The sequence below is a fragment of the Pan troglodytes genome, chromosome 19, assembly GCF_028858775.2.
Source record: "Pan troglodytes isolate AG18354 chromosome 19, NHGRI_mPanTro3-v2.0_pri, whole genome shotgun sequence".
In the NCBI taxonomy this organism is placed as follows: Eukaryota; Metazoa; Chordata; class Mammalia; order Primates; family Hominidae; genus Pan; species Pan troglodytes.
The window spans coordinates 15,271,230-15,298,835 of record NC_072417.2 but is presented as its reverse complement, the minus strand read 5'-3'; the positions used below and the strand labels follow the sequence as shown (position 1 = coordinate 15,298,835).

The 27,606-nt window shown below is 47.9% G+C and overlaps 1 protein-coding gene across 1 annotated transcript; it reads right to left on the bottom strand.

Moving 5' to 3' along the window:
* Positions 1 to 492: 492 nt before the first annotated feature.
* Positions 493 to 11,888, bottom strand: TM4SF5 (transmembrane 4 L six family member 5). The gene is made up of 5 exons (XM_523818.7): positions 11,632 to 11,888; positions 2,833 to 2,913; positions 1,079 to 1,215; positions 680 to 863; positions 493 to 603 (listed from the first exon to the last, which is right to left on the bottom strand). The coding sequence occupies exons 1-5, from the start codon at positions 11,806 to 11,808 to the stop codon at positions 589 to 591; spliced, it is 594 nt and encodes a 197-aa protein (XP_523818.1). The 5' UTR covers positions 11,809 to 11,888; the 3' UTR covers positions 493 to 588.
* Between the last annotated feature and the right edge of the window lie 15,718 nt (positions 11,889 to 27,606).

Genomic DNA, 27,606 nt, shown 5'->3' with positions numbered 1-27,606 from the left:
GGAGGATTACTTTTGCTCAGGAGTTCGAGACCAGCCTGGGCAACCTTGTCTCTACAAAAAAATACAAAAAAGTTAGCAAGGCATGGTGGCATATGCCTATGGTCCCAGCTACTTGGGAGGCTGAGACGGGAGGATTGCTTGAGCCCAGGAGGTGGAGGATGCAGTGAGCCGAGATCGTGCCACGGCCTTCCAGCCTGAGTGACAGCGAGACCCTGTCAAAAAAAAAAAAAAAAAAAAAAAGTGCTTATTACCTATTGAAATAATTTTTTGCTTCTTTTAAAAATTGCCTATCTTCCACCCTTGGAATGCCAAGTTCTTTGAGAGAATAAAACTTGTCTGTCTTGTTTACCATCCTTATTTCCAGCGCAACCAAATAGCTCAGTATCTATTCGTTAAGAAAGTACAACTGGGGTGCAGGGGCCCCAAAGGCCAGGTGTATCCGTAGCCTCTCGCACACTCCTCCTTACAGAAGGCACAATCTCAGACAGAGAAGAGAGCGCAAAGCAGTTTATTCTAGCGAGCAAGGGAGTGAGCGAGCCAGGTAGGCGTCCAGGAAGGAGCAGGTGTAACCCGGCGGTCAGTGGAGCCTCAGTGAGGGGCGTCCTGCGGAAAAGAGAAGGTGAGAACGCAGCCAGGACCAGGCAGGTTCCCTCTACAACTCCACCGCAAGCCATTTCACCTGTTTTTTCCTGCAATCGCCACAGAAGACACCAATGGTCGCGTTCACCAGCTGGATCCCACACAGTACTATCTCCAGGCAGGAGGCGGCCACCAGCAGCGAGAAGAGCGTCACATTCCAGGGGACCACGCGAGGGGGCGCCTCGCACCGATCCCATAGAGTGCGGTTGAGCAAGTAAGCTCCCCTGTGGGAGGGGTAAGGTCACGTGGGAGAAGGCAGCGTGCGCGTGCGCCACCCCCGCCCCCAAGAATACGTCCCAGGGGATTTGCTAAGGCCCAGGTAGCCCACGTGGAGCGAGTGCCCTCGAAGTCGAGTCCCGCCCAGGTGTCCCAGTCCACGGGGGAAGGGCGGGAGGGAAGAGGCAGAGAATGGAGGACACGAATACAGGCTAAACCTTACGCGGTGTCTTCGAAGTGGTAGCCCCACTCGCCGTTTATTAAGCATCTGGGTCCATTTCGGAGCCCAGCTCCAGACACCGAGAGGCAGTAGATGGCACCAAGCACCCCGAACGCCGAAGAGAAGACCGAGCGCAGCATCTGGATGTGGTGTGGAAGGGGAGGTAAGGCCCAATCTCCCCACCTGTGGGTGACGACGCTCAGCGCCAGCCCCCACGCATTATCGAAATCTGCTCCAGTCGGGTTGTTAAAATGTATTTTTCAATGCCGGGCGCGGTGGCTCACCCCTGTAATCTCAGCACTTTGGGAGGCTGAGGCGGGTGGATCTCCTGAGGTCGAGAGTTCAAGACCAGCCTGGCCAACATGGAGAAACCTTGTCTTTACTGAAAATACAAAAATTAGCCGGGTGTGGTGGCACATGCCCGAGGCTGAGGCAGGAGAATAGCTTGAACACGGGAGGCGGAGGTTGCAGTGAGCCGAGATCGCGCCACTGCACTCCAGCCTGGGCGACAGAGTGAGACCCCGTCTCAAAAAGAAAAAAAAAAAAAATTAGAAATTCGGACTCGGTTTCTGCACCTGTCCTTGCAGAACCACAGCACTCTCTATGGAATTCCTAGCTACACAAGCTCCTCTGCAGACTCCCAGGCCCCACCCCACCCCTCCCTGGCACCCACAAATCTCAGATCTCAATGATCCTGAGGGGTAGGCGGGTGAGGGGGAGAGGGGGGAACTACAATCCCAGTGAATCTCGGCGGCCGCTGGCTTTCAGGTTAGCCTAACTGCAAGCCCGGGGTTTGAAGGGAAATTTATTTTAAACCTGACTCGAGGCTGGGCACGATATCTCACACCTGTAATCCCAGCACTTTGGGAGGCCAAGGGGGGCAGATCACCTGAGGCCAGGAGTTTCAGACCAGTCTGGCCAACAGTGAAACCCCGTCTCTACTAAAAATATAAAAATTAGCTGGGTGTGGTGGCAGGCGCCTGTAGTCCCAGCTACTTGGGAGGCTGGAAGAACAAGAATGGCTTGAACTAGGGAGGTGGAAGCTGCAGTGAGCCAAGATCGTACCACTGCACTCCAGCCTGGGTGACAGACCAAGGCTATGTCTAAAATAAATAAAATAAATAAATGTAAAATAAAATAAAAATACATTTTTTTTGAGGTGGAGTTTTGCTCTTGTTGCCCAGGCTGGAATGCAATGGCACAATCTTGGCTCACCGCAATCTCCTGCCTCAGCCTCCTGAGTAGCTGGGATTACAGGGGCCTGCCACCACACCTGGCTAATTTCTGTATCTTTTCTTTTCTTTTTTTTGAGACAGAGTTTCACTCTTGTTGCCCAGGCTGGAGTGCAATGGCGTGATCTCGGCCCACTGCAACCTCTGCCTCCTGGGTTCAAGTGATTTTCCTGCCTCAGCCTCCTGAGTAGCTGGGATTACAGGTGCCCGCCACCACGCCTGGCTAATTTCTGTATCTTTTCTCTTCTTTGTTTTTTTAAAATCACTGCTTACTGCAGCCTGGACCTCCTGGGCTCAAGCGGCCCTCCCACCTCAGCCTCCCGAGTAGCGGAGATTGCAGGTGCTTGCCACCACGCCCAGCTAATTTTTGTATTGTTAGTAGAGATAGGGATCTTGCCATGTTTCCTGGGCTGGTCTAGAACTCCTGGCTCAAGCCGTACTCCCACCTCAGCCTGCTAAAGTGTTGGGATTACAGGCATGAGACACCACCCCCAGCCCTGAATTCCTTCTTAATCTGGATCTTACCCTGCAGCGGTTTCCACAGCACCCAGCACCACAGCAGCCCTTGCCCCCTGCCCGAACGGCTGCAATCCCCGGACACAGTACCTGTGGGACAAGAGTCATTGTTACAGCACGTCCCCCCAGATCCTCCAGGCCTGACTTGCATCAGTGCCTACCTCCTTCAGGAAGCTGCCTGTCAGCCCTTTGGACTGTAGAAGACCTTATCTCTACATCTCCTGGAGCTGCTGGGCTTCACCTTACTTTATCCTTATTTATGTGCCTACCTTATCTCTGTCCAGATTGTGGCCTCTAGAGGGTAGGGCCCAATATCATTATTTTCCCCAATCTTGGCACATAGTAGGTGCCCTACTGAATGGAAATCAGGGAAACTACTTCACATGCTATGAATTGATTCATCTCTCAGGGTCTCAGTTTTGCCTGTGTAAAATGGGTCTGAAAGATCTACCTCACAGGTCTGTTCTCAGGATTTAATGGGAGAACAAGCTGACTAGGTGTTAAGACTGGCTCAGGGGCCGGGCGCGGTGGTTCACGCCTGAAATCCCAGCATGTTGAGAGGCTGAGGCGGGTGGATCACCTGAGGTCGGAAGTTCAAGACCAGCCTGACCAACATGGAGAAACCCCAACTCTGCTAAAAATACAAAATTAGCCGGGCGTGTTGGCACATGCCTATAATCTCAGCTACTCGGGAGGCTGAGGCAGGAGAATTACTTGAACCTGGGAGGTGGAGGTTGTGGTGAGCTGAGATTGTGCCATTGTACTCCAACCTGGGCAATAAGAGTGAAAGTCCATCTCAAAAAAAAAAAAAAAAAAAAAAAAAAAAAAGACTAGCTCAGAGTAACTCAATATTTATAAGTTCCCTCAGCAGCAGGAAGGGATAGAGGTGTTGGAGTGTCTGGTGAATTGGGATTACAGTAGAGTGTGGAAGAGTGCTAATGGATGGTCTGATATGGAGTGTAGCATTTTCCAAGATTCAACCCTTGGTCTTTTTTTCTCCCTGTGGCTTTCCTAACAATGCCCATCCCCTTTCAGGGAATCAGCTCTTCACTCTGCCAGAAGTTGCCTCCAAAACTGATGCCTCCAGATCCTATGTTCACTTGAATATCTTGGTTTTAGCTCAAATTCAACCAGCCTCACGCTCATCTCACAATATTCCTCAAATTCATCTCCCTTTGACTTTCTTGTCTCCATCAGTGGAAAAAATAACATCTACTAGGTCAGCCAGGCTGGAAATCTTTAATCTTGCACCCAGAAAGACATCAAATTTTCTCAACTTTTCCTTAAGTGGCTCCTGAATCTGCGAGTTCCTCCCCACATTGAATCCCTAATCACCTCCCATGAGGGTGTTCTCAGCCTCCCTATTACACTCCCATAGCTCTTGCCCCATGCCACCCTACACTCTATCCTCTATCAGGTTAAACATAGCTTTTTTTCCTTTCTTTCTTTCTTTTTGAAACAGGGTCTCACTCTGCCACCCAGGCTGGAATGCAGTGGCTTGATCATGGCTGACTTTAGCCTTGACCTCCTGGGCTCAAGTGATCCTCCTGCCTCAGCCTCCTGAGTAGCTGTTATCGCAGGCATGTGTCATCATTCCCAGCTAATTAAAAAAAATTTTGTAGACATGGGGTCTTGCTATTTGCTCAGGCTGGTCTTGAACTCCTGGGCTCCTCCTGCCCTGGCCTACCAAATTGCTGGGATTACAGGTGTAAGTCACTGCATCTGGCCTAAACATAGCTTTCAACTGGTCTTTTCTCTGCTCAAATCCTTTAGGGTCTCTTCACAGAGAAGCCCATCAAGACTGAACTCTTTTTTTTTTTTTTTTGAGACGGAGTCTCACTCTGTCACCAGGTTGGAGTACAGTGGTGTGATCTTGGCTCACTGCAACCTCCACCTCCCAGGTTCAAGTGATTCTCCTGCCTCAGCCTCCTGAGTAGCTGGGACTACATGCACATGCCACCACGCCGGGCTAATTTTTTTGTATTTTTAGTAGAGACGGGGTTTCACCATGTTGGCCAGGATGTTCTTGATCTCCTGACCTCGTGATCCGCCCGCCTCAGCCTCCCAAAGTGCTGGGATTACAGGCGTGAGCCACCGCGCCTGGCCAAGACTTGTAACTTGAACGCCTAACTCTTGTAAGGCATTTAAGCCTCCTCATCTGGCTCCGTTACCTTTATCTTTGTTGCACCAGGTCAGGTTCTTTGCCTGTCTCCTATCTCTGGAGTTCCACAGCTGTCTTGCTTTTTGCTTTCATGTGTGTGTGTGTTTGCTTTTTGAGACAGGATCTCACTCTGTCACCCAGGCTGGAATGCAGTGGCGCAATCATGGCTCACTGCATCCTCAACCTCCTGGGCTCAAACGATCTTCTCACCTCGGCCTCCCGAGTAGCTGGGCTAAATGTGCGGAACAACATGCCTGGCTAATTTTTTTGTAGAGTTCATGTCTTACTATGTTGCCTAGCTGATCTCGAACTCCTGGGCTCAAGCAATCCTCCTGCTTCAGCGTCCCAAATTGCTGGGATTACAGGCATGAGCCACTGTGCCTGGCTCCTCATGTGTCTTATCTGGCACATACCATCCAAGACAGCATTTTGTGCTTCTCCAGGGAAAGGGCTGAGAGTTTCAGTTCTATTATGTCATCCCCAGCAACCTCAGAGAAACACCTGCTCTCTCCTCTTCCTGTCTCATGGCAGGGCCAGGACCCATGCTGACACCTTACTTTACCTCCCTGGTTAGGTCACTTACTGGAGGCTTGCGGATCCAAACACACCTAGAATTGCCTTTTGGATTTACCAATTTTGAATGATCTACTTGTCTGAGGTTTCTGCTTTTGTTTGAGAGAGGGTCTCACACTGTTGCCCGGACTGGAGTGCAGTGGCATGATCATGGCTCACTGCAGCCTCGACCTCCTGGGCTCAAGTGATCCTCTCACCTTAGCATTAGAGTAGCTGGGATTACAGGCTTGTACCACCACACTCAGCTAATTTTTTCTTTTTTGAGACGAAGTTTTGCTCTTGTTGCCCAGGCTGGAGTGCAATGGCGCGATCTTGGCTTGCTGTAACCTCTGCCTCCCGTGTTCAGGTGATTCTCCTGCCTCAGCCTCCCGAGTAGCTGGGATTACATGCATGCGCCACCACGCCCTGCTAACTTTGTATTTTTAGTAGAGACAAAGTTTCTCCATGTTGGTCAGGCTGGTCTCAAACTCCTGACCTCAGCTGATCAGGCTGCTTCGGCCTCCCAAAGTGCTGGGATTATAGGTGTGAGCCACCGCACCTGGCCAGACCCAGCTAATTTTTAAATTTTTGTTGAGATAGAGTCTCACTATGTTGCCCAGGCTGGTCTTGAATGCTGGGACTCAAGCGATTCTCCTGCCTCCACCTCCCAAAGTGCTGGGATTTTACAGGCATGAGCCACCACACCTGGCCCTATTTGAGATTTTTACTCTTTTGATTAAAGTGTTTGCTTCCCTTTGTAGTATGTGCTTCTCTGTCTCATTCTTCACTATCTTTTTGTCTTAGTGAAAAGTGTCATCATAAATGAAGAAGAAAACACTGTGTTTATAGCCTGAATCAGCTCATATTTCTCCATTTCCATAGCCACTGGCCTAGTCCAAGCCACTCTCATCCCTCCTGGATGTCTTCCGTGACCTCAGTTTGGTCTTTTCTTTTTCTTTTTTTTTTTTGAGATGGAGTCTTGCTCTGTCACCCAGGCTGGATTGCAGTGGCATGATCTCGGCTCACTGCAACCTCTGTCTGCTGGGTTCAGGAGATTCTCCTGCCTCAGCCTTCCGAGTAGCTGGGATTACAGGCATGCACCACCATGCCCTGCTAACTTTGTATTTTTAGTAGAGAGGGGTTTCGCCATGTTGGTCAGGCTGGTCTCGAACTCCTGACCTCATGATCCGCTGGCCTCGGCCTCCAAAAGTGCTGGGATTACAGGCGTGAGGCCCCACGCCCAGCTCAGTTTGGTCTTTTTCTGTATATATTGCAGACCTTCTACTACCCATTCTCCATACAGTGGTCAAAGGAGTCTTCTTCATTCCAGTGGCATGTGGAGCAACCAGACCTCTCACACTGCCAATGGGAATGAAATTGGCATAAGAACTACAGAAAACTGGCAATATCTATTAACGCTGAATATTTGCATGTCTTAAGAATCAGCAGTTTTACTGCTAGGTTTTTATCCAATAGAAATGCACACATATTTGTACCTAAATACATCTACAAGAATATTTATAGCAGCATTATTTGCAAAAAAACCAAACTGGGAATGATCCAGATCTCCTTCAACAGTAGAATGGGCCGGGCACAGTGGCTTATGCCTGTAATCCCAGTACTCTGGGAGGCCGAGGCAGGCGGATCACCTAAGGTTGGGAGTTCAAAACCAGCCTGACCAATATCGCGAAACCCCGTCTCTACTAAAAATACAAAAATTAACTGGGCACGGTGGCACATGCCTGTAATCCCAGCTACTCAGGAGGCTGAGGCAGGAGAATCATGTGAACCTGGGAGTCAGAGGTTGCAGTGAGCCGAGATGTCGCCATTGTACTCCAGCCTGGGTGACAGAGCGAGACTCTGTTTCAAAAAAAACAAAAAAAAGCAAAAAAGCAAAACAAACAAACAAACAAACAGTAGAATGTATAAATGAGGTATAGTCACATAATAGAATGTATAAGAAAAAAAGAAAACTACAGCTACACCTAATAATATGGGTGGCTCTCACAAACATAATATGGAGCTAAAGAAGCCAGACACAGGCCAGGCGCGGTGGCTCACGCTCGTAATCCCAACACTTGGGGAGGCCGAGGTGGGTGGATCACCTGAGGTTGGGAGTGCGAGACCAGCCTGACCAACATGGCGAAACCCCCATCTCTACTAAAGTAAATACAAAAATTAGCCAGGCGTGGTGGCGCATGCCTGTAACCCCAGCTACTCTGGAGGCTGAGGCATGAGAATCATTTGAACCTGGGAGGCGGAGGTTGCGGTGAGCTGACATAGCGCCACTGCACTCCAGCCTGGGCAACAGCTCCGTCTCAAAAAAAAGCCAGACACATACTCTATGATTCCATTTGTGTAAAGTGCAAAATAAGCCAAACTCGTCTATGGGGTTAGAAGACAGAATAGTGGTTACGCTTGTTGGTGAAGTGATTCTGGGGTTCCGTGTGTGGTGAGAGGCATGTCTGGGCTTCTGGTAATGATCTGTTTCTTGACCTGGGCTCAGATGTGCTCACTTTGTAAAAGTTTGTTGAGCTTTGTACTAAGGATCTGGGTACTTGTCTGTGTGACTTAAATAAAAAGTTTTAAACCGTCAAAAAACAAAGTGCCAAAAGTCCTTCAATAGGGCCTGGCGCGGTGGCTCACTCCTGTAATCCCAGCACTTTGGGAGGCCGAGGCGGGTGGATCACGAGGTCAGGAGATCGAGACCATCCTGGCTAACACGGTGAAACCCCATCTCTACTAAAAATACAAAAAAAAAAATTTGCCGTGCGTGGTGGCGGGCGCCTATAGTCCCAGCTACTCGGGAGGCTGAGGCAGGAGAATGGCGTGAACCCAAGAGGTGGAGCTTGTAGTGAGCCAAGATCGCACCACTGCACTGCAGCCCGGGCGACACAGTGAGATTCCGTCTCAAAAAAAAAAAAAAAGTCCTTCAATAGTTTTCTGTTGTACTTATAATAATAAAAATTCAAATGACTCCACTGTGGCTTTTCAGGGTGTTCCAGGCCTAGCCTCTGCCCTCCTCAGAACTCATCTCATTACATCTCACCTCACCGGCCACCTGTCTGATCCTCAGAAGTGTAGAGCTTGTTCCCACCTTAGGCTTTGTACTACCAGCCCCTAGTGTCTGCAACACCACACCTTCTTCTTGTCATTTGGGTCTCAGTTCAGACATCACCTCATAGAGCCCGTCCCTGAAAATCCTATAAAAAGTGGCATCTGCTTTGCCTAGGAGCTCTTCATGCCAGCACCATTTCATTTTATTTTTATTTTTTACTTTTGAGACAGAGTTTCACTCTTGTTGCCCAGGCTGGAGTACAATGGTGCAATCTTGGTTCACTGCAACCTCCGCCTCTCGGGTTCAAGCAATTCTCCTGCCTCAGCTTCCTGAGTAGCTGGGACTACAGGCATGCGCCACCACGCCTGGCTAATTTTTGTATTTTTAGTAGAGACAGGATTTCTGCATGTTGGTCAGGCTGGTCGTGAACTCCTGACCTCGGTGATCCGCCTGCCTCAGCCTCCCAAAGTGCTGGGATTACAGGCATGAGCCACTGCGCCCGGCCGATGGTACCTACTTCTATCTGAAATTGCCTTGCCTAGTTCTATACTTCATTCAATGACTTTTTTATTTTTTATTTTCTTGAGACAGGGTCTCGCTCTGTTGCCCAGGCTGGAGTGCAGTGGCGCGTGGTCATAGCTCACTGCAATCTTTCATTTCTGGGCCCAAACTAGGACTACAGGCACACGCTGCCATTCCATGACTATTAATTGGGTGTCTGTTTAGTGCAAGGTGCTGGTCTAGCACTGGGTACATAGTGGCCAACAAAGCAGGCAGTGCTTGCTCTCGTGGGACTTCCAGCCTTGCTTCTGTGAGACTGGTGGCCTTACTAAAGGGAACACAAGCTTCAGGGAGAGCAGGAACCTGTCTGTGTCCCTGTGATATAGAGCAGTGCTTATTTATTTGTTTATTTATGTATGAGATGGAGTCTTGCTCTGTCGCCCAGGCTGGAGCACAAGGGCGCAATCTCGGCTCACTGCAACCTCTGCCTCCCGGGTTCTCCTGCCTCACTCTCCTGAGTAGCTGGGATTACAGGCGCCCGCCACTATGCCTGGCTAATTTTTGTATATTTCTTTAAGTAGAGATGGGGTTTCACCATGTTGGCCAGGCTGGTCTTGAACTCCTGACCTCAGGTGATTGGCCCGCCTCGGCCTCCCAAAGTGTTGGGATTACAGGCGTGAGCCACCATGCCCGCCGGGTGGTGCTTCTTGAGAGTGACTCTGGGCACAGAGGTGGAAGGAAGGCAGCTGTGAATGCATATTTGGGGAAGGCAGACTCAGGGAGCTCCGCTGAAGCAAGCTGGTTAGATGGGGCAGAGGAGTGTGGGGAGACAGGGGTGATTTAGGTTGCAGAGGGAGCACCCCGTGACAATGGCTAAGTGTGTCAGCCTGAGAGGAGTGTGACTCTCAAAGAGAGTTGAGTTTAGAGCGATAGAGTAGAGTACAGCAGCCAAGAATCCATGCAGGAGGAGGGAGTAGAAGAAAAGATACTAGAGAGTAAGAGGGGATTGTTGGTTAAAGGAGAGGTATCTTCTTTTAGCAAATAGAGGTGTGACCAGCGAGGTGTGACCAGCAAAAGGGACCAAGGGGAGCTCTCCCCTGGAGAATGTCATTAGCCAACCGTCCTGAGGAGTGGGGAACTGTGCTGGGTAGATCTTTTGTCTTTATCGCATGAAGCTATTAAACGAGGTTGACCATCCCGAAGTTTCCCTAAGTGGGTGGAGAGTTGGAAGATGGGGGTTAGTAAATTGGGGAAATCTGTGTCTCCTTTTCCTCCACTTCTGACAGATCCTAGTCTTGGCCAGGCGTGGTGGCTCACATCTATAATTCTAGCACTTTGGAAGGCTGAGGCAGGAGGATCACTTGAACCCAGGAGTTTGAGACCAATCTGGGCAACACAGAGATACTCCGTCTCTACAAAAAATGTAAACTGGGGCGGTGGCTCACATCTGTAATCCCAGCACTTTGGGAGGCCGAGGGGGGCGGATCACCTGAGGTCAGGAGTTCGAGACCAGCCTGGCCAACGTGGCGAAACCCTGTCTCTACTGAAAATGCAAAAATTAGCTGGGTGTGGTGGCACGTGACCGTAATCCCAGCTACTCAGGAGGCTGAGGCAGGAGAATTGCTTAAACCCAGGAGACAGAGGTTGCAGTGAACGGAGATGGCGCCACTGCACTCCAGCCTGGGCGACAGAGCGAGACTCCGGCTCAAAAAAAATAAAAAAATAATAAAAATAAACAAAATATTTAAAAGTTAGCTGGGTGTGGTGATGCCCACCTGTGGTTCCAGCTGCTCGGAGGCTGAGGTGGGAGGACTGCTTGGGCCCAGGAGGTTGGGGCTACAGTGAGCCATGTTCGCACCACCACACTCCAGCCTGGGCAACAGAGAGAGCCCTGTCTCAAAAAACAAACAAACAAACAAACAAACAAACACAAAAACCAACCCCCACCTCCGCCCCTGGCAAATAGATTCTCATCTCCCGGAAGACGACTTGAGGGCATCCTCCCTGCCATGCTGACCTAAGTTCTGAGTTTATCCTTAGCAGTCCGCACAGATTGGGCTTCCAGAAATGTGGGGTGAGAGTGAATGGACGTGGAGGCAAGGGAGGGCGACTGATCCGTGAGGGCAGTCCCTGGCTCTGGGTAATTTCGCTGCACCCCACCCTCATGCCTGTTATTATCCTGCCCTGATGACGTCTCTGACAACCAGCTGCTCCTTCTGCCTCGACCATTGTAGTGAGGTTTTCCCAGCATCTGCTCAACAGTGGGGACAGGGAGGACAGGCAGGACATGCTCCCTACCCGGTAGGGGAGCTCTTTAGAGCAGTGAGGCTCTCGTCGTTTCTGTGCCCCTCAGGCATTCAGCTTGGGACCCTGGGGCTCCTCCAGGACTGACTCCAGAGGGCTGCTAGCCCCCACGTAGCCATTGCCATCCTCTCCCAAGCAACCATTCTTATTCCTCTCTCCCTCTCCCTCCTGTTCGGAACCCCTTAGGTGGCACCGAGCCAGCTGGCCCGGGCTCCCCTGCCAGCCTTCTCACCATTAGGCCCCCGCCGATGAAGCCGCCCATGAGCCAGACTTGCAAGCTGAGATGGTTGGTGTTGGTCCAGGAGGTCTCCCCATTAGGTACCAGCAGGAGGGCGTTGGCCACAATGCAGACCAGGCAGAGGGTAATGAGGGAGAGCCCCACACAGTGGGCACATTTTCCTGTACACATGGTGAGGTGTCAGGAAGGACAGGCGCTGAGTGAAAGTAAGCCAGTGGTTCCCAGGTCCAGAGGAAAACAAGCCTGGAGCACGGAGCAAAGTTCAGACAGAGGCGTGGCAGAAACTGGCAGGATCAGAATGATAAGGGAGAGAGGCACAGGATGTGGGCCCTGAGGAGGCGGAGGCGGAGGAGCTGCAGCCCTGAGGTGAAGAGAGGATGTGGTGCTGGACAAGGTGGGGGCTATGGACACACTACCCCGGGTTGGTGCCTTCCTGCTTTTTCTGCACAGCTCCGCAGCCCCTCTGTTGGTTCCATACCTGCTTTGCAACTTAGCCAAGCCCCTTCATGTCTCTTAAGTCTCAGTTGCCACTTGTGTCTGGGCACGGTGGCTCACACCTGTAATCCCAGCACTTTGGGAGGCTGAGGAGGGTGGATCACCTGAGGTCAGGAGTTTGAGACCAGCCTGGCCAACGTGGTGAAACCCCGTCACTACTAAAAATGCAAAAGTTATCTGGGCATGGTGGCGGGCACCTGTAATCCCAGCTACTCGAGAGGCTGAAGCAGGAGGATCACTTGAACCTGGAAGGTGGAGGTTGCAGTGAGCTGAGATTGTGCCATTGCACTCCAGCCTGGGTGACAAGAGTGAAACTCTGTCTCGAAAAATAAATAAATAAATAAGTGACAAGAGTGAAACTCTGTCTCAAAAAGTAAATAAATAAATAAATAAATAGATAAATAAATAAGTGATGCCACTTGCCTTGTGCGCTACTTGTGAGGATTAAATGGGACAACCTGAGAAGTATTTTGTAAACTAGGAAGCACAGAGCAGATGTTTGGTGGCCTCTTCGTTTCTGCTAGCCTCTCAGGCAGCATTCTTCCCAGGGAGAAATTAAAGAGGTGATTGTGGGCTCTTATTGTCCTTGCATTTCGTCTTCTTGGTATTTGATTATTGATGTCTCCTCCTCTTGAGGCCACTACCTGTCTCTCAGGGTGGGCTCGGGACCTAGGCCTCATTGATGAGAGCATTCTATCCTGCTGGCCTCGGTGTTTGATTTAGCAACAGCCATGCGATCTGAGCCAACTCTGTGAGAATCAGCTTCTGCCTTTTTTCCATTCTGAGGTCAAAGAAGTTCTGTTTTTGTTGGGGTGCTGCAGCTTCCTTGATAACTTCTTTTTTCTTGAGACAGAGTCTCACTCTGCCGCCCAGGCTGGAGAGCAGTGGCGTGATCTTGGCTCACTGCAACCTCCGCCTCCTGGGTTCAAGCGATTCTCCTGCCTCAGCCTCCAAAGTAGCTGGGATTACAGGCGCCCACCACCACACCCAGCTAATTTTTGTATTTTTAGTAGAACGGGGTTTCACCATGTTGGCCAGGCTGGTCTCAAACTCCTCACCTCAAATGATCCACCTGCCTCAGCCTCCCAAACTGCTGGGATTACAAGCATGAGCCAAGCCGCCCAGTCGACTTCTTTTTTTTTAATTAAAAAAATGTTTTTGAGACCAGGGTCTCCCTTTGTTGCCCAGGCTGGTGTGGAGTGGATCATGGCTCCCTGCAGCCCTGACCGCCTGGGCTTAAGTGATCCTCCCACCTCAGCCTCCCGAATAGCTAGGACTATAGGTGTGTGCCACCACACCTGGCTAATGGTTTTTTGTTTTTTTTGAGACGGAGTCTTGCTCTGTCGCCCGGGCTGGAGTTTAGTGGTGTGATCTCGGCTCACTGCAACCTCTGCCTCCTGGGTCTCAGAAGCAAACAGGAGAGTGAAGGCCCCCACAGAATGAACCCTAGCTCAAGTAGGATGTGGGAGTGCCATGAAGAGATGAGGGTAGCAGGAAGGGCTGCAGGGCTTCAGAGGGTATGCAATGAGGCTGTCACCTGGAAAGTGTCACCAGCCAGTGGCCCCTGATGCAGCCCCTCCCTGCGGCCCACTCAGACCACTACAGAAATGTGGAAAATGGAGAAAAGCCAGAATCTCTGCTATTTATAAGACAGAGGAACTGGATTGAGAAAAATACATGGAGAATTTACCTCTTGAATCAGAGGATGTCTGAAAAAGAAAATACTTTGAACCTCCCCAACTATTTGTCTCTGACTCATAGGTAATTATGATGACTGATACATTTGGTTTTGCTTCTGTTGGCATGTTTAATGCTTTAAAAAACATTTCCATATTGCTTCTGATGTTTTCTGTCCCTCTTCTTTTTTGTTTTTTGAGACAGAATTTCGCTCTTGTTGCCCAGGCTGGAGTGCAGTGGTGCGATCATGGCTCACCGCAACCTCCACCTCCCAAGTTCAAGCAATTCTCCTGCCTCAGCCTCCCGAGTAGCTGGGATTATAGGCATGCGACACCACCCCCAGCTAATTTTGTATTTTTAGTAGAGACGGGGTTTCTCCACGTTGGCCAGGCTAGTCTCGAACTCCCAACCTCAGATGATCCCCGCCTCGGCCTCCGAAAATGCTGGGATGACAGGCATGAGCCACTGTGCCCAGCCTCTGTCCCTTTTCTTTAAAGATTTTACATTATCCTTTTTTTTTTTTTTTTTTTTGAGACAGGGTCTCTGTCACTCAGACTAGAGTGCCATGGTAAGATAATCATGGCTCGCTGCAGCTATGACCTCCTAGCTCAAGCTGTCTTCCCACTTCAGCCTCCTTAGTAGCCGGGATTACAGGCCCACACCACCACACTCAACTAATTTAAAAAATTTCTTTTTGCCGGGCGCGGTAGCTCACGCCTGTAATCCCCGCACTTTGGGAGGACAAGGTGGGCAGATCACGAGGTCAGGAGATTGAGACCATCCTGGCTACCATGGTGAAACCCTGTCTCTACTAAAAATACAAAAAAAAATTAGCCGGGTGTGGTGGCAGGCACCTGTAATCCCAGCTACTCGGGTGGCTGAGGCAGGAGAATTGCTTGAACCCGGGAGATGGAGGTTGCAGTGAGCCAAGATTGCACCACTGGACTCCAGTCTGGGTGACAGAGGAAGACTCCATCTAGAAAAAAAAAAAAAAAAAAAGATACAAGGAAAAGGGTCACCTTGGATCCCACCCTAGATTACCTGACCCGCAGCCAACTCCTGTGTGTGTATCAGTGAAATAAATGCTTATATTTATTTGACACTAAGACTTTGTCGAGGGGGATGGTTTGTTGCCCAGTAACAGACCCCCTTATCCAGGCCAGGGCTGGTTGATTGAGGAACAAGTAGCTGACCCAAAGGCAGACATGTAGCCAGAGACCTGTGAGGTCTCTCGAGGTGAGAACTCCATCCAACAGAGGTACACTGACTGGATAATGACCAATCCACCGACTGGATCTTCCTGATTGGGAAATGTGTCTGTGAGACAAGCTGAGACAGTCATCAGAGAGTGGGGTGGCTTCAGACTGAGAGTTGTATGCAAGAAAGAAGCAATCAAAAGCCAGAGGCAACTGACACCGGAAATAAGCAGAAGTCACAGCAAGAGAAGTGTATGGAGAATAGTTACTCTGAAACAGCACCAGAGGGAGAAGCACAGGCACTGGAAAGCTCTGGTTCCTTAGGAGGTGGCCGATGAGAGGTTGTCACCAGCACTAATGTTGAACTACCAGAGCAACTGTCATATCTCGAATAGTGGCCCTTCCAACCGTGGACCTGAAGAGGGGATTCAGCCATTGTCCTGATGGACAGAGAGAAGGGCCAAGAGCTGGCCACCTATTTGTCTACAAGTTGCTCAAGCTGATTCTGAGAGATGGTGCCTCTTTTTTATTTTTTTTGAAACAGAGTTTCGCTCTTATTGCCCAGGCTGCAGTGCAGTGGCGTGATCTCGGCTCACCGCAACCTCCGCATCCCGGGTTCAGGCGACTCAAGTAGTTGGGATTACAGGTGCCCGCCACCACGCTTGGCTAAGTTTTGTATTTTTTGTGAAGATGAAGACAGGGTTTCTCCATGTTGGCCAGGCTGATCTCGAACTCCTGATCTCAGGTGATCCACCCGCCTCGGTCTCCCAAAATGCTGGGATTACAGGTGTGAGCCACTGCGGCCAGCCAAATGGTGTCTGTTTTGAGGATGAATAAAGAGAAAAAAAATAGTTGTGTGGGTGGGGTGGTCCACAGGCATTCATTACATTATCTTTATACAATTCTGGATGAATGAAATAATGTTAATAATGTTAACAAAACATTATAGGGATTCTGAAAAATTTTCTCAAAACCAGTGGAGGGCAAATCAGCCTGAAGACTGAAAGAAACAGAATCCTCTGGAGGAGCATTTACTATAGGATTTGGAAGAGATTTCCAGGAAGATTTTTGGTGACATCACTAGAATTCTCCTGGAACTAGGAACAGAATAACTTAAGAAAGAAAAGGCTGGCCGGGCGCGGTGGCTCACGCCTGTAATCCCAGCACTTTGGGAGGCCAAGCTTGGTGAATCACCTAAGGTCAGGAGTTTGAGACCAGCCTGGCCAACATGGTGAAACCCCATCTTCACAAAAAATACAAAAATTAGCCAAGTGTGATGGCGGGCACCTGTAATCCCAGCTACTCAGGAGGCTGAGGCAGGAGAATCGCTTGAACCCGGGAGGTGGAGGTTGCAGTGAGCTGAGATCGTGCCATTGCACCCCAGTATGGGCAACAGAGCAAGACTCCATCTCAAAAAAAAAAAAAAAGGTCCGGGCGCAGTGGCTCACGCCTCTAATCCCAGCACTTTGGGAGGCCGAGGCGGGCAGATCACCCGAGGTCAGGAATTCGAGACCAGCCTGACCAACATGGGGAAACCCCGTCTCTACTAAAAATACAAAAATTAGCTGGGCATGGTGGCGGGTGCCTGTAATCCCAGCTACTCGGGAGGTTTAGGCAGGAGAATCGCTTGAACCCGGGAGGTGGAGATTGCAGTGAGCCAAGATCACGCCATTGTGCTTCAGCCTGGGTGACAGAGTGAGACTCCGGCTCAAAAAAAAAAAAAAAAAAAATTTCAGGAAACTGGCTTCTCCTAAGAACAAGAATAGAGCTGGTGGAAGTGACACAACAGTTAAAACATCTGCACTAGGAGAAGACGTCACTGAGCGCAGATAGATCCACTCAGGTCAGTAGGTTGAAAGTTATGCTGCACGGCAGGTAAAATATTAAAAGTCAGCTGACCATAGAGTCATCCTGACAAAATATCTGAATTAAAGGATACATCTAGGCAGAATTTAAAAAGGCTACTTAGAAAGAAACAATAGTTGGTGTGGCCAGAGTCTTCTCTGAAATACTGAATGTCAGAGGACAAAGGAGTAAGGCAGCTGTGTCCACCAAAAAAGGTAGAACTATCATATACATGTCTAAGTTGCATTTTGTATGTTAAGGGCAACACAATTGCATTTCTGAGAATGTTTGGATTTCAAAATAACACTTTGGCTCCTTTTTTTTTAGAGAAATTGTGTTGACTCACCAAGAGATGAAGTAAAATAAAAACCCCAAAATGGGGAAGTCTTGACGTAAGTCTAAATAATTTTCATATATCTGGTTACAAAACTGGATGCACATTTTGGAAAAAAATATTTTTCTTCTCCTTTGTTTTGAGTCAGAGTCTTGCTCTGTCATGCAGGCTGGAGTGCAGTGGCGTCATCTTGACTCTGCAACCTCAGCCTCCTGAGTTCAAGCGATTCTCCTGCCTTAGCCCCCCAAGTAGCTGGGATTACAAGTGTGGGCCACCAGGCCTGGCTAATTTTTATATTTTAATAGAGACTAAGTTTCACCATGTTGGCCAGGGTGGTCTTGAACTCCTGACCTCAAGTGATCCACCTGTCTCGGCCTCCCAAAGTGCTGGGATTACAGGTATGAGCCACCACAACCCGGCCAGAGCCATTGTGCCCAGTCTCATTTTTTTTTAAAGACAGTGTCTCACTCTGTTGTCCAGACTGGTGTGCAGTGGCATGATCTTGGCTCACTGCAAACTCTATCTCCTGGGCTCAAGTGATCGTCCTGCCTCAGCCTGCCAAGTAACTGGGACTACAGATGTTCACCACCCACCATGCTTGTCTAATCTTTTTGTGTGTATGTATGTAAATATATATATATATATATATATATATATATATATATTTTTTTTTTTTTTTTTTTTTTGAGACAGAGTTTCACTCTTGTTGCCCAGGCTGGAGTGCAATGGCGCAATCTCAGCTTACTGCAACTTCTGCCTCCCGGGTTCAAGCGATTCTCCTGCCTCAGCCTCCCTAGTAGCTGGGATTACAGGCGTGTGCCACCACGCCCGGCTAATTTTGTATTTTTAGTAGAGACGGGGTTTCTCCATGTGGGTCAGGCTGGTCTCAAACTCCTGACCTCAGGTGATCCGCCCACCTCGGCCTCCAAAAGTGCTGGGATTACAAGTGTGAACCACCGAGCCCGGCCATCATTTTGTATTTTTTGTAGAAATGGGGTTTTATTTTGTTGCCCAAGTGGTCTTGAACTCCTGGGCTCAAGAAATCTGCACACATAGGCTTCCCAAAGTGTTGGGATTACAGGCGTGAGCCACTGCACCTAGCCCCGTAAAAATTTCTTTTAAAGTGGCCGGGCGCGGTGGCTCACGCCTGTAATCCCAGCATTTTGGGAGGCCGAGGTAGGTGGCTCACCTGAGGTCGGGAGTTTGAGACCAGCCTGACCCACATGGAGAAACCCCATCTCTACTAAAAATACAAAATTAGCTGGACTTGGTAGCGCATGCCTGTAATCCCAGCTACTTGGGAAGGCTGAGGCAGGAGAATCGCTTGAACCTGGGAGGTGGAGGTTGCAGTGAGCCAAGATCGCGCCATTGCACTCCAGCCTGGGCAAGAGCAAAACTCTGTCTCAAAAAAAAAAAAAAATTCTTTTAAAGGGCAGCTGTATAATGTAAATTCTAAAAATGATATTAATACTATTAAATATGTCATTATTGCTTGCCATACTCTGGGTCCATTGTAAGGAACTATACCAGGTAACAGAAAACCCAACTCTATTGCAACAAAAAGGGAATTTATTGGTTCAAGCAATCAAAACATCCAGTAGGACTGAAGTAGGACTAACTGCAGGTGCAGTTTGGTCCAGAAGTTCAGGATGTCATCAGTGTTCTTGTTTCTCTGCCATTCTCTCTGCTGTTCCTTTTTTTGGCTTTGACTTCCTCCTTAAGTGGGATCTTCCTCCTGACAGTAGTATTAGCTGCAGCAGTTCCAGACCTTATGTCTTTACACCCTACCACCAGGAGGAAGAGAATCTCCTCACATAGCTTTCCCTGAGTAGAGAGGAAGTTTCTTTCCCATTTACCCCAGAAAATTTCTCCTTGGTGCAGACTGGGTTCTATGTCTGTCCCTTACACAGATCACTGTGGCCAGAGGGTAGAACATGCTGTATGAGTCCGTTCTCACGCTGCTAATAAAGACATACCCGAGACTGGTACTTTATAGAGGAAAGAGGTTTAATTGACTCACATTTAGCATGGCTGGGGAGGCCTTAGGAAACTTACAATCATGGCGGAAGGGGAAGCAAACACGTCCTTCTTGACATGGGGGCATTCCAGCACAGGGAGGTGTTGTCAATTCCGTCTAAGCCACCAGGCTGGGAAATTAAGGGCAGTATTAGGAAGGAGGAAAGACAGAATGAATGATGGGGAGGCATCCAGCGAATATCCTCTCCAGGGAATCTGTCTAAACTCTGTGGCTCCGTACTCACTGCCCATAGCTGAGTAGCACATGCTTGACCTAGTATGTGACAGAGATAGTGAGTTAGTCCCAGTCTTCTGTTTTTATTATAGTAGTAGACTTTGTAGTCTGCTGCTAAAGGCACATGGCTGCTAAGCTAGAGACTATATTTTCGGCCAAGCCCGGTGGCTCACGCCTGTAATCCCAGCACTTCGGGAGGCTGAGGCGGGTGGATCACCTGAGGTCAGGAGTTTGAGACCAGCCTGGCCAACATGGTGAAACCTCGTCTCTACTAAAAATACAAAAATTAGCCAGGCGTGGTGTCTCACGTCTGTAATCCCAGCACTTTGGGAGGCCAAGGCAGGTGGATCACCTGAGGTTGGGAGTTTGAGGCCAGCCTGACCAATATGGAGAAACCCCATCTCTATGAAAATACAAAATTAGACGGGCGTAGTGGCACATGCCTGTAATCCCAGCTGCTCCGGAGGCTGAGGCAGGAGAATCGCTTGAACCTGGGAGGCGGAGGTTGCAATGAACTGAGATCATGCCACTGCATGCACTCTAGCCTGGGCGACAGAGCGAGACCCCCTGTCAAAACAACAACAACAACAAAAAACCCTATTTTTTCTAACTTCTTTTGTAGCTGTGGCCATGCGTTGTCACATAGTTATGGCTTATGGGAAGGAGTGTAAATGATTTGATCAACTTTGTTTCTTTTTTGTGAGAATGCTGCTAGTTGATCTTACCTTACTGCAATGTTGGTTTTAAGGCATAATGCAGATGTTTTCTGTAAGTTCTATGAGATCCCCACAACAAAGTATTTAATTTATTTATAATTTCAGCTTTTATTTTAGATTTGGGGGTACATGTGCAGGTTTGTCATAAGGGTATATTGTGTGATGTTGAGGTTTAGGAACATGATTAATCCTGTCACCCAGGTACTGAGCATAGAACCCAGTAATTTTTTTGGTTTTTTGTTTTTTTGAGACAGCGTCTCACTTTGTCACCTAGGCTGGAGTGCAGTGGCACGATCTCGGCTCACTGCAACCTCGGCCCCCTGGGTTCAAGCGATTCTCCTGCCTCAGCCTCCCAAGTAGCTGAGATTACAGGCGCATGCCACCACACCTGACTAATTTTGGTATTTTTAGTAGAGATGGGGTTTCACCATGTTGACTAGGCTGGTCTCGAACTCCTGACCTCAGGTGATCCACCCGCCTCAGCCTCCCAAAGTGCTGGGATTACAGGCATGAGCCACTGCACCCGGCCAGAACCCAGTAGTTTTTTCAACCCTTTCCCCACTCTCTCCCTTCCCGTCTGGAGGCCCCAGTGTCGATTGTTTACATCCTTATGTCCATGTGCACCCAATGCTTAGCTCCCACTTGTAAGTGAGAACATGCAATATTTGGTTTTCAGTTCATGTGTTAATTGGCTTAGAATAATGGCCTCCAGCTGTATCCATATTGCTGCAAAGGACATGATTTTGTTCTTTTTCAATGGCTGCAACAATCAACTTTGGTGGTAGACTTTAAGGAATGAGCTTCCCTTTCCTCATCCTGCTGGCTGGAATGTAGGCCAGGAGTTGAACTGTTTGGACTCTTTGGTGAGGACAACCCTTAGAGATGGTGGAACAACAATATCAGGATTCTGGGCTCCTGAACAACCTAGAAGAGCAGGCGTGCTGCTGTGGACCACCTGCCTCCTTACTATTTATTTATTTATTTATTTTGTGAGACGGAGTCTCGCTCTGTTGCCCAGGCTGGAGTGCAGTGGTGCGACCTTGGCTCACTGCAATCTCTGCCTCCTGGGTTCAAGCAATTCTCCTGCCTCAGCCTCCCAACTAGCTGGGATTGCAGGTGGGCACCACCACACCTGGCTAATTTGTGTATTTTTAGTAGAGACGGGGTTTCACCATGTTGGCCAGGCTGGTCTTGAACTCCTGACCTCAAATGACCCACTCCCCTCGGCCTCCCAAAAAGTGCTGGGATTCCAGGCGTGAAGCACCGGGCCCGGCAGCCTCGTTACTATTTTGTGAGCAAGAAATAAACTTCTACTCTATTTGAGACATTGGTAATTTCAGTCTTTGTTTAAAGCAGTGGAAGTTACCAGAAATTTGTAAACTGTACCACAAGCTGAGTGTCCAGGCCAATTAGATTTGCTTTCTCTTAGGATATAAACTGGGAAAAATGGAAAAATTTCCAGTGGTTTCTGGACTTTAAATTGGTTATGAGAATACTGTGAAATTGAGTCAGCGACGTTTATTTCTTTTCTTTTCTTTTTTTTTTTGAGACAGAGTCTCACTCCCAGGCTGGAGTGCAGTGGTGCAATCTGGGCTCACTGCAACCTCCACCTCCCGGATTCAAGTGATTCTCCTGCCTCAGCCTCCCAAGTAGCTGGGATTACAGGCGCACATCACCAAGCCCAGCTAATTTTTTGTATTTTTAGTAGAGATGGGGTTTCATCGTGTTGGTCAGGCTGGTCTTGAACTCCTGACCTCAGGTGATACACCCACCTCGGTCTCCCAAAGTGTTGTGATTACAGGTGTGAGCCACCTGTTTGGCCTATTTCTTAAATATTTAGCATATTTCAAATTTTTTTTTTGGATACAGAATCTTACTCTGTCATGCAGGCTATAGTACAGCAGTGGTGTGATCTTGGCTCACTAAAACCTCAGCCTCCTGAGTAGTTGGGACTACAGCCATGTGTCACCACGCCTGGCTAATTTTTTGTATTTTTAGTAGAGATGGGGTTTCACCATGTTGGCCAGGCTGGTCTCGAACTTCTGGCCTCCAGTGATCTGCCCGCCTCGGCCTCCCAAAGTGCTGGGATTACAGGTGTGAGCCACTGCACCTGGCCAATCAATTCTAAGTCACGTGTTTTAGCACATTTTATTGTTCCCAAAATTAGGATATATTGTACAATCCATGGTGTCATACAACATGGTAGGTTTTGCCTACACTTGTGAGAACCCAGTCGTAGCTGTTCATATTGTTATCACTTCAGCTGAGTTGTGAACCCTACTGGTATTACACTTCTTGAGTTGAATTGCTGTTTATAATGTCTTCAAATAACACACAGTACCAATTACATTAGCACTGTCCCCAATTAAATACTGACATATAAATCTAACAAAATACGTATAAGATCTACATGAAGAAAACTACAAAACTCTGATGAAAGACATCGAAGAAGATATAAATAAATGGAGAGAGTCCATGTTCATATATAGGAACACTCAACATTGTCAAGATGTCAGTTCTTTCCAGCTTGATCTATATCTTCAACACAATCCCAATCAAAATGCCAGAAAGCCATTTCATGGATATTTACAAACTGATTCTAAAGTTTGTTTGGAGGGGCGAAAGACCCAGAATAGCCAACACAATATTGAAAGAGAGCAAAGTTGGAAGATTGACACGACCCAGCATCAAGACTTACTACAAAGCTCCAGTAGGGCTGGGCATGGTGGCTCATGCCTGTAATCCCAGTGCTTTGGGAGGGTGAAGCGGGAGGATTGCTTGAGGGCAGGAGTTGCAAGTTACAGTGAGCTGTGATTGTGCCACTGCACTCCAACCTGGGTGACAGAGCAAGACCCTGTCTCTAACAAAAACAAACAAAAGGCCAGGTGTGGTGGCTCACACCTGTAATCCCAGCACTTTAGGAGGCTGAGGTGGGTAGATCCCTTGAGCCCAAGAGTTCAACACTAGCCTGGACAACATGGTGAAACCCTGTCTCTATTTAAAAAAAAAAAAAATAATAATAATAATAAACCAAAACCGCCGGGCGTGGTGGCTCACGCCTGTAATCCCAGCACTTTGGGAGGCTGAGGCTGGTGGATCACCTGAGGTCAGGAGTTCGAGACCAGCCTCAACATGGAGAAACCCAGACTCTACTAAAAATACAAAATTAGCCGGGCATGGTGGTGCATGCCTGTAATCCCAGCTACTTGGGAGGCTGGGGCAGGAGAATCGCTTGAACCTGGGAGGCGGAGGTTGTGGTGAGCCAAGATCTCGCCATTGCACTCCAGCCTGGGCAACAAGAGCGAAAGAAACTCCATCTTAAGGGAGAAAAAAAAAAAAAAAAGTAAAAGGCTACAAGTATATGACTTTCTGGAAAAAAAACAGAACTCTGAAGACAGTAAAAAGTCAGTGGCAGCCAGGGGTTGGTAGGGAGGGGAAGGAGGAATAAACAGAGCACAGAGGATTTTAGGGCAGTGAAACTTCTTTGTATGATACTATATATATAATGGTGCGTCATTATATATTTGTCTAAATCCATGGAACGTGCAACACCAAGAGCGAATCCTAATGTACACTATGCTATGGACTTTGGCTGATAATGACGTGTCAATGTAGTTCACTGATTGGAACAAATCTATCACTCTGGTGCCGGATGTTGATAGTGGGGGAGGTTGTGCATGTGTGGGGGTAGGAGTATAAGAAAACACTATACTTTCGGCTAGGCGCAGTGGCTCATGCCTGTAATCCCAGCACTTTGAGAGGCCGAGGCGGGCGGATCACTTCAGGTCAGGAGTTCAAGGCCAGCCTGGGCAACATGGTGAAACCCCATCTCTACTAAAACTACAAAAAAAAAAAAAAAGAAGAAGAAGAAGAAGAAGAAGAAAAGAAAACCCTGTACTTTCTGCTCAATTTTGCTGTGAACCTAAAACTGCTTTTAAAAAATAAAGGCTATTCAGCCGGGTGCGGTGGCTCATGCCTGTAATCCCAGCACTTTGGGAGGCCGGGGCGGGCAGATCACTTGAGGTCAGGAGTTTGAGACCAGGCTGCACAACATGGCAAAACCTCATCTCTACTACAAATACAAAAATTAGCCAGGCATGGTGACGTACACCTGTAATCCCAGTTACTCCGGAGGTTGAGGCAGGAGAATCGCTTGAACCCAGGAGGCGGAGGTTGCAGTGAGCCGAGATAACACCACTGCACTCCAGCCTCGGTGACAGCAAGCGTGTCTCTAAATAAATAAATAAATAAATAAATGCTATTAAGAAAAAAAATCTTCAAAAAGATAACATGCTTTAAAACAGAAATCAAAAGGAAATGATGTATTAAGCATAGAAATAAAGTAGTGGAGCGAAAATTTGTTAGTGAAGACATCAATTTTGTTGACACTATTTGGTAAAACAAGAATGTGTCACTAGCTTAGAAGAAAATCTCGGAGACAGTAGTGGAGCACTTTTTAAAGAAATTCCGCTTCTCCAATGCCCTCGACAGTAGAGGGGACAGCAACACAGACACTGATAGAAAGTGATTCAGAAGAGTCAGACTTCAAAGATTTTTTTGGAATATTTTAACCATATTATTTTTGTTTTTGTGTATGCACCAGAATTAGATTTTTTAATGGTCTGAAAGAGACTTCAATTAGCATAAAATAAAAATTGAAGTGTTAAGAAAGCATTGTACATGGTTTGGCCGGGTGCTGTGGCTCACACCTGTAATCCCAGCACTTTGGGAGGCCGAGGCAGATGGATCACTTGAGGTCAGGAGTTTGAGACCAGCCGGACCAACATGGTGAAATGTCATCTCTCCTAAAAATACAAAAATTAGCCGGGCATGGTGGTGCACGCCTATAGTCCCAGCTACTCAGGAGACTGAGGCAGGAGGATCGCTTGAACCTAGGAGACAGAGGCTGTAGTGAGCCAAGATGATGCCACTGCACTCCAGCCTGGGCAACAGAGCCAGACTCTGTCTCAAAACAAACAAACAAACAAACAAAAGCATGATGTATAACACTTGAAAGTATTTAAGTCAGTGCAATGCAGGATCGAGTACCCTCTGTGTAACGTGCCTAGTTGTGAACCCAGTGGATACAGCACTAAACTTGACAGATGAGGTACCTCTTTGTAGTTTATGTTATAGTTTGGGGAGACAGGCAGTAAACTAGAAATTAGAGGTTATGTTAAATTACATGAAGGAAATAGGGTGGTGTGGTAGAGAGTGACTGGGAGGCAGCTACTGGGAGGCAGCTACTCAAGATTTGCTGGTCAGGGAATCAGAACTACCCTTAGACCTGGACAGGAGGGGCTCTTACTTGGCTGTCTGCTTAGTTCAGTACTTCTCAAACCGTAACTTCATACTGATTTCCTGAAGATGGTGTTAAAAGCAGATTCCGGGCTGGGCGCGGTGGCTCATGCCTATAATCCCAGCACTTTGGGAGGCCGAGGTGGGAGGATCATCTGAGGTGGGATTGTAGAGGAGAGCAGTGGAGGGAGGGAGACCAGGAATGAGAGTGATGCTTTTCTGAGGACCCATGAATTGCCACTGAAGGTGTTTGGCAATGTGACCTGGGGAGGAGTGGGGGTTGAATGCTCTCTGAGCAAGGCAAGGCCAGAGTTATCAGCTCCTGAGAACTAAGATCGACGTGAGGACCAGATGGAGTCATTAGAAGGGAAACCATCTCAGATGATGAAGATTGTTTGAAATCAGATTTTTCCATAGAAACCCTGCAAATATAGCCCTTTGACATTTCTCTCTTCTTCCTTCTCCTAGCTCAGACTCCTGGAGATCGGGAGACTGGAACTTGTTCACCCTCCTCTACGGTGAGCAGACACTGACATGCCAGAAAAAAAAAATGCATTTGGCTGTAATATTTGCAAGACCCAAGAAGGTACTGGGAATAAATTTATTTCCATAGAGGAAGTGGTTGGTGTTTTATGAGAAAGAGCACTCAGTCTCAAAAAAAACAAAACAAAACAAAAAAACAAAAAACCCCAAATAGTTAGAAATGCCGAGGGAGACTGTCAGAAATATAATAGTAGTGGGAAACTGTAATATAATTCTCTTCGACAAAGTAAGAAAAATATACAAACGTATAAAGAAACAGAGAACCTCAGTGATAAAGTTGATTGATTAGTTAGCCTCTCATTCAACAAATATTTACTAAATGATATGTGCCAGGCCCTTTGCTGGATACCAGGAAGATATCAGCCATAAATACATCATCGGTGAACATCCTGAGCCTCCATCCTCCTGGAGCATGTATTCAAGTGCTATTTACTTGACTTTGTATCTCATAAATGGAGAACCTACCTTTTTCAATGCCAATAAAACATTTACAAATCTTGGTCAAATATTAGGCCGTGAAGGAGATGAAATTCCCCAAACTTGAAATTGTACTGGACTGATACTCAGACCATAATGCAATAAACCAGAAATTTCTAAATGTTTAAGTAACAGCAACCTCTTAAAAAATCCCCAAATAGTTCTAATCAGTGAGAATATTCAAATTGCAAATACAGATGATTATAAACAGACAATAAGATGAGGCTTGGTAGCTGATGCCTGTAATCCCAGAATTTTGGGAGGCCAAGGCAGAAGGGTTGCTTGAGGCCAGGAGTTCAAGACCAGCTTGGGCAACGCAGTGAGATCCCTGTCTCTCCAAAAAATGTTTACTTAAATTAGCCTGGCATGGTGACACACACCTGTAGTCCCAGCTACTCGGAAGGCTGAGGCAGGAGTATTGCTTGAGCTTAGGAGGTTGAGGCTGCAGTGAGCCAAGGTCACACTATGGGGCACAAATAATAACAGATTTTTAGGAGTGTGTTGCTGTTGTTGTTTTTTAAGAGACAGCATCTCGCTATGTTGCCCAGACTGGTCTTGAACTCCTGGCCTCAAGCAATCCTCCTGCCACAGCCTCCCAGCATGCTGGGTTTACAGGCATGAGCCACTGCGCCCAGCCATGTTATTATTTGATAATGAACTAAGCTTGGTGTTAGGGGCTTCTCATACTTTGTTTTATATAATCCTCACAACTAACCTAGGGTAGCACCCTGCTGCTGAGTAGGAACTCAGTAAGTATTTGTTGAATGAGTGGATGTAGCTCCGAGTGAAAGTAAGTTGCCTGGCCAGGTGTGGTGGCTCGCACCTGTAATCCCAGCACTTTGGGAAGCACAGACGGGGAGGATCCCTTGAGCTAAGGAGTTCAAGACCAGCCTGGGCAACACAGGGAGACCCCTGTCTGTATTTTTTTTTTTAAGAGACAAAAAAAGGCCACCACACCCGACCTTTTTTTTTTTTTTTTTTTTTAAATAAAGTGACTTGCCTAAGACTACACAGCAGAAGTTAGTCAAGCTGGGGCTTGCACTTAGGAGGCCTCTGCTTAGTTCTGTGCTTGTCACTGCGATGCTACTCGATCAACGTGGTTGTTGAAACATGCAGACAGGAAGAGCTAATGATTTA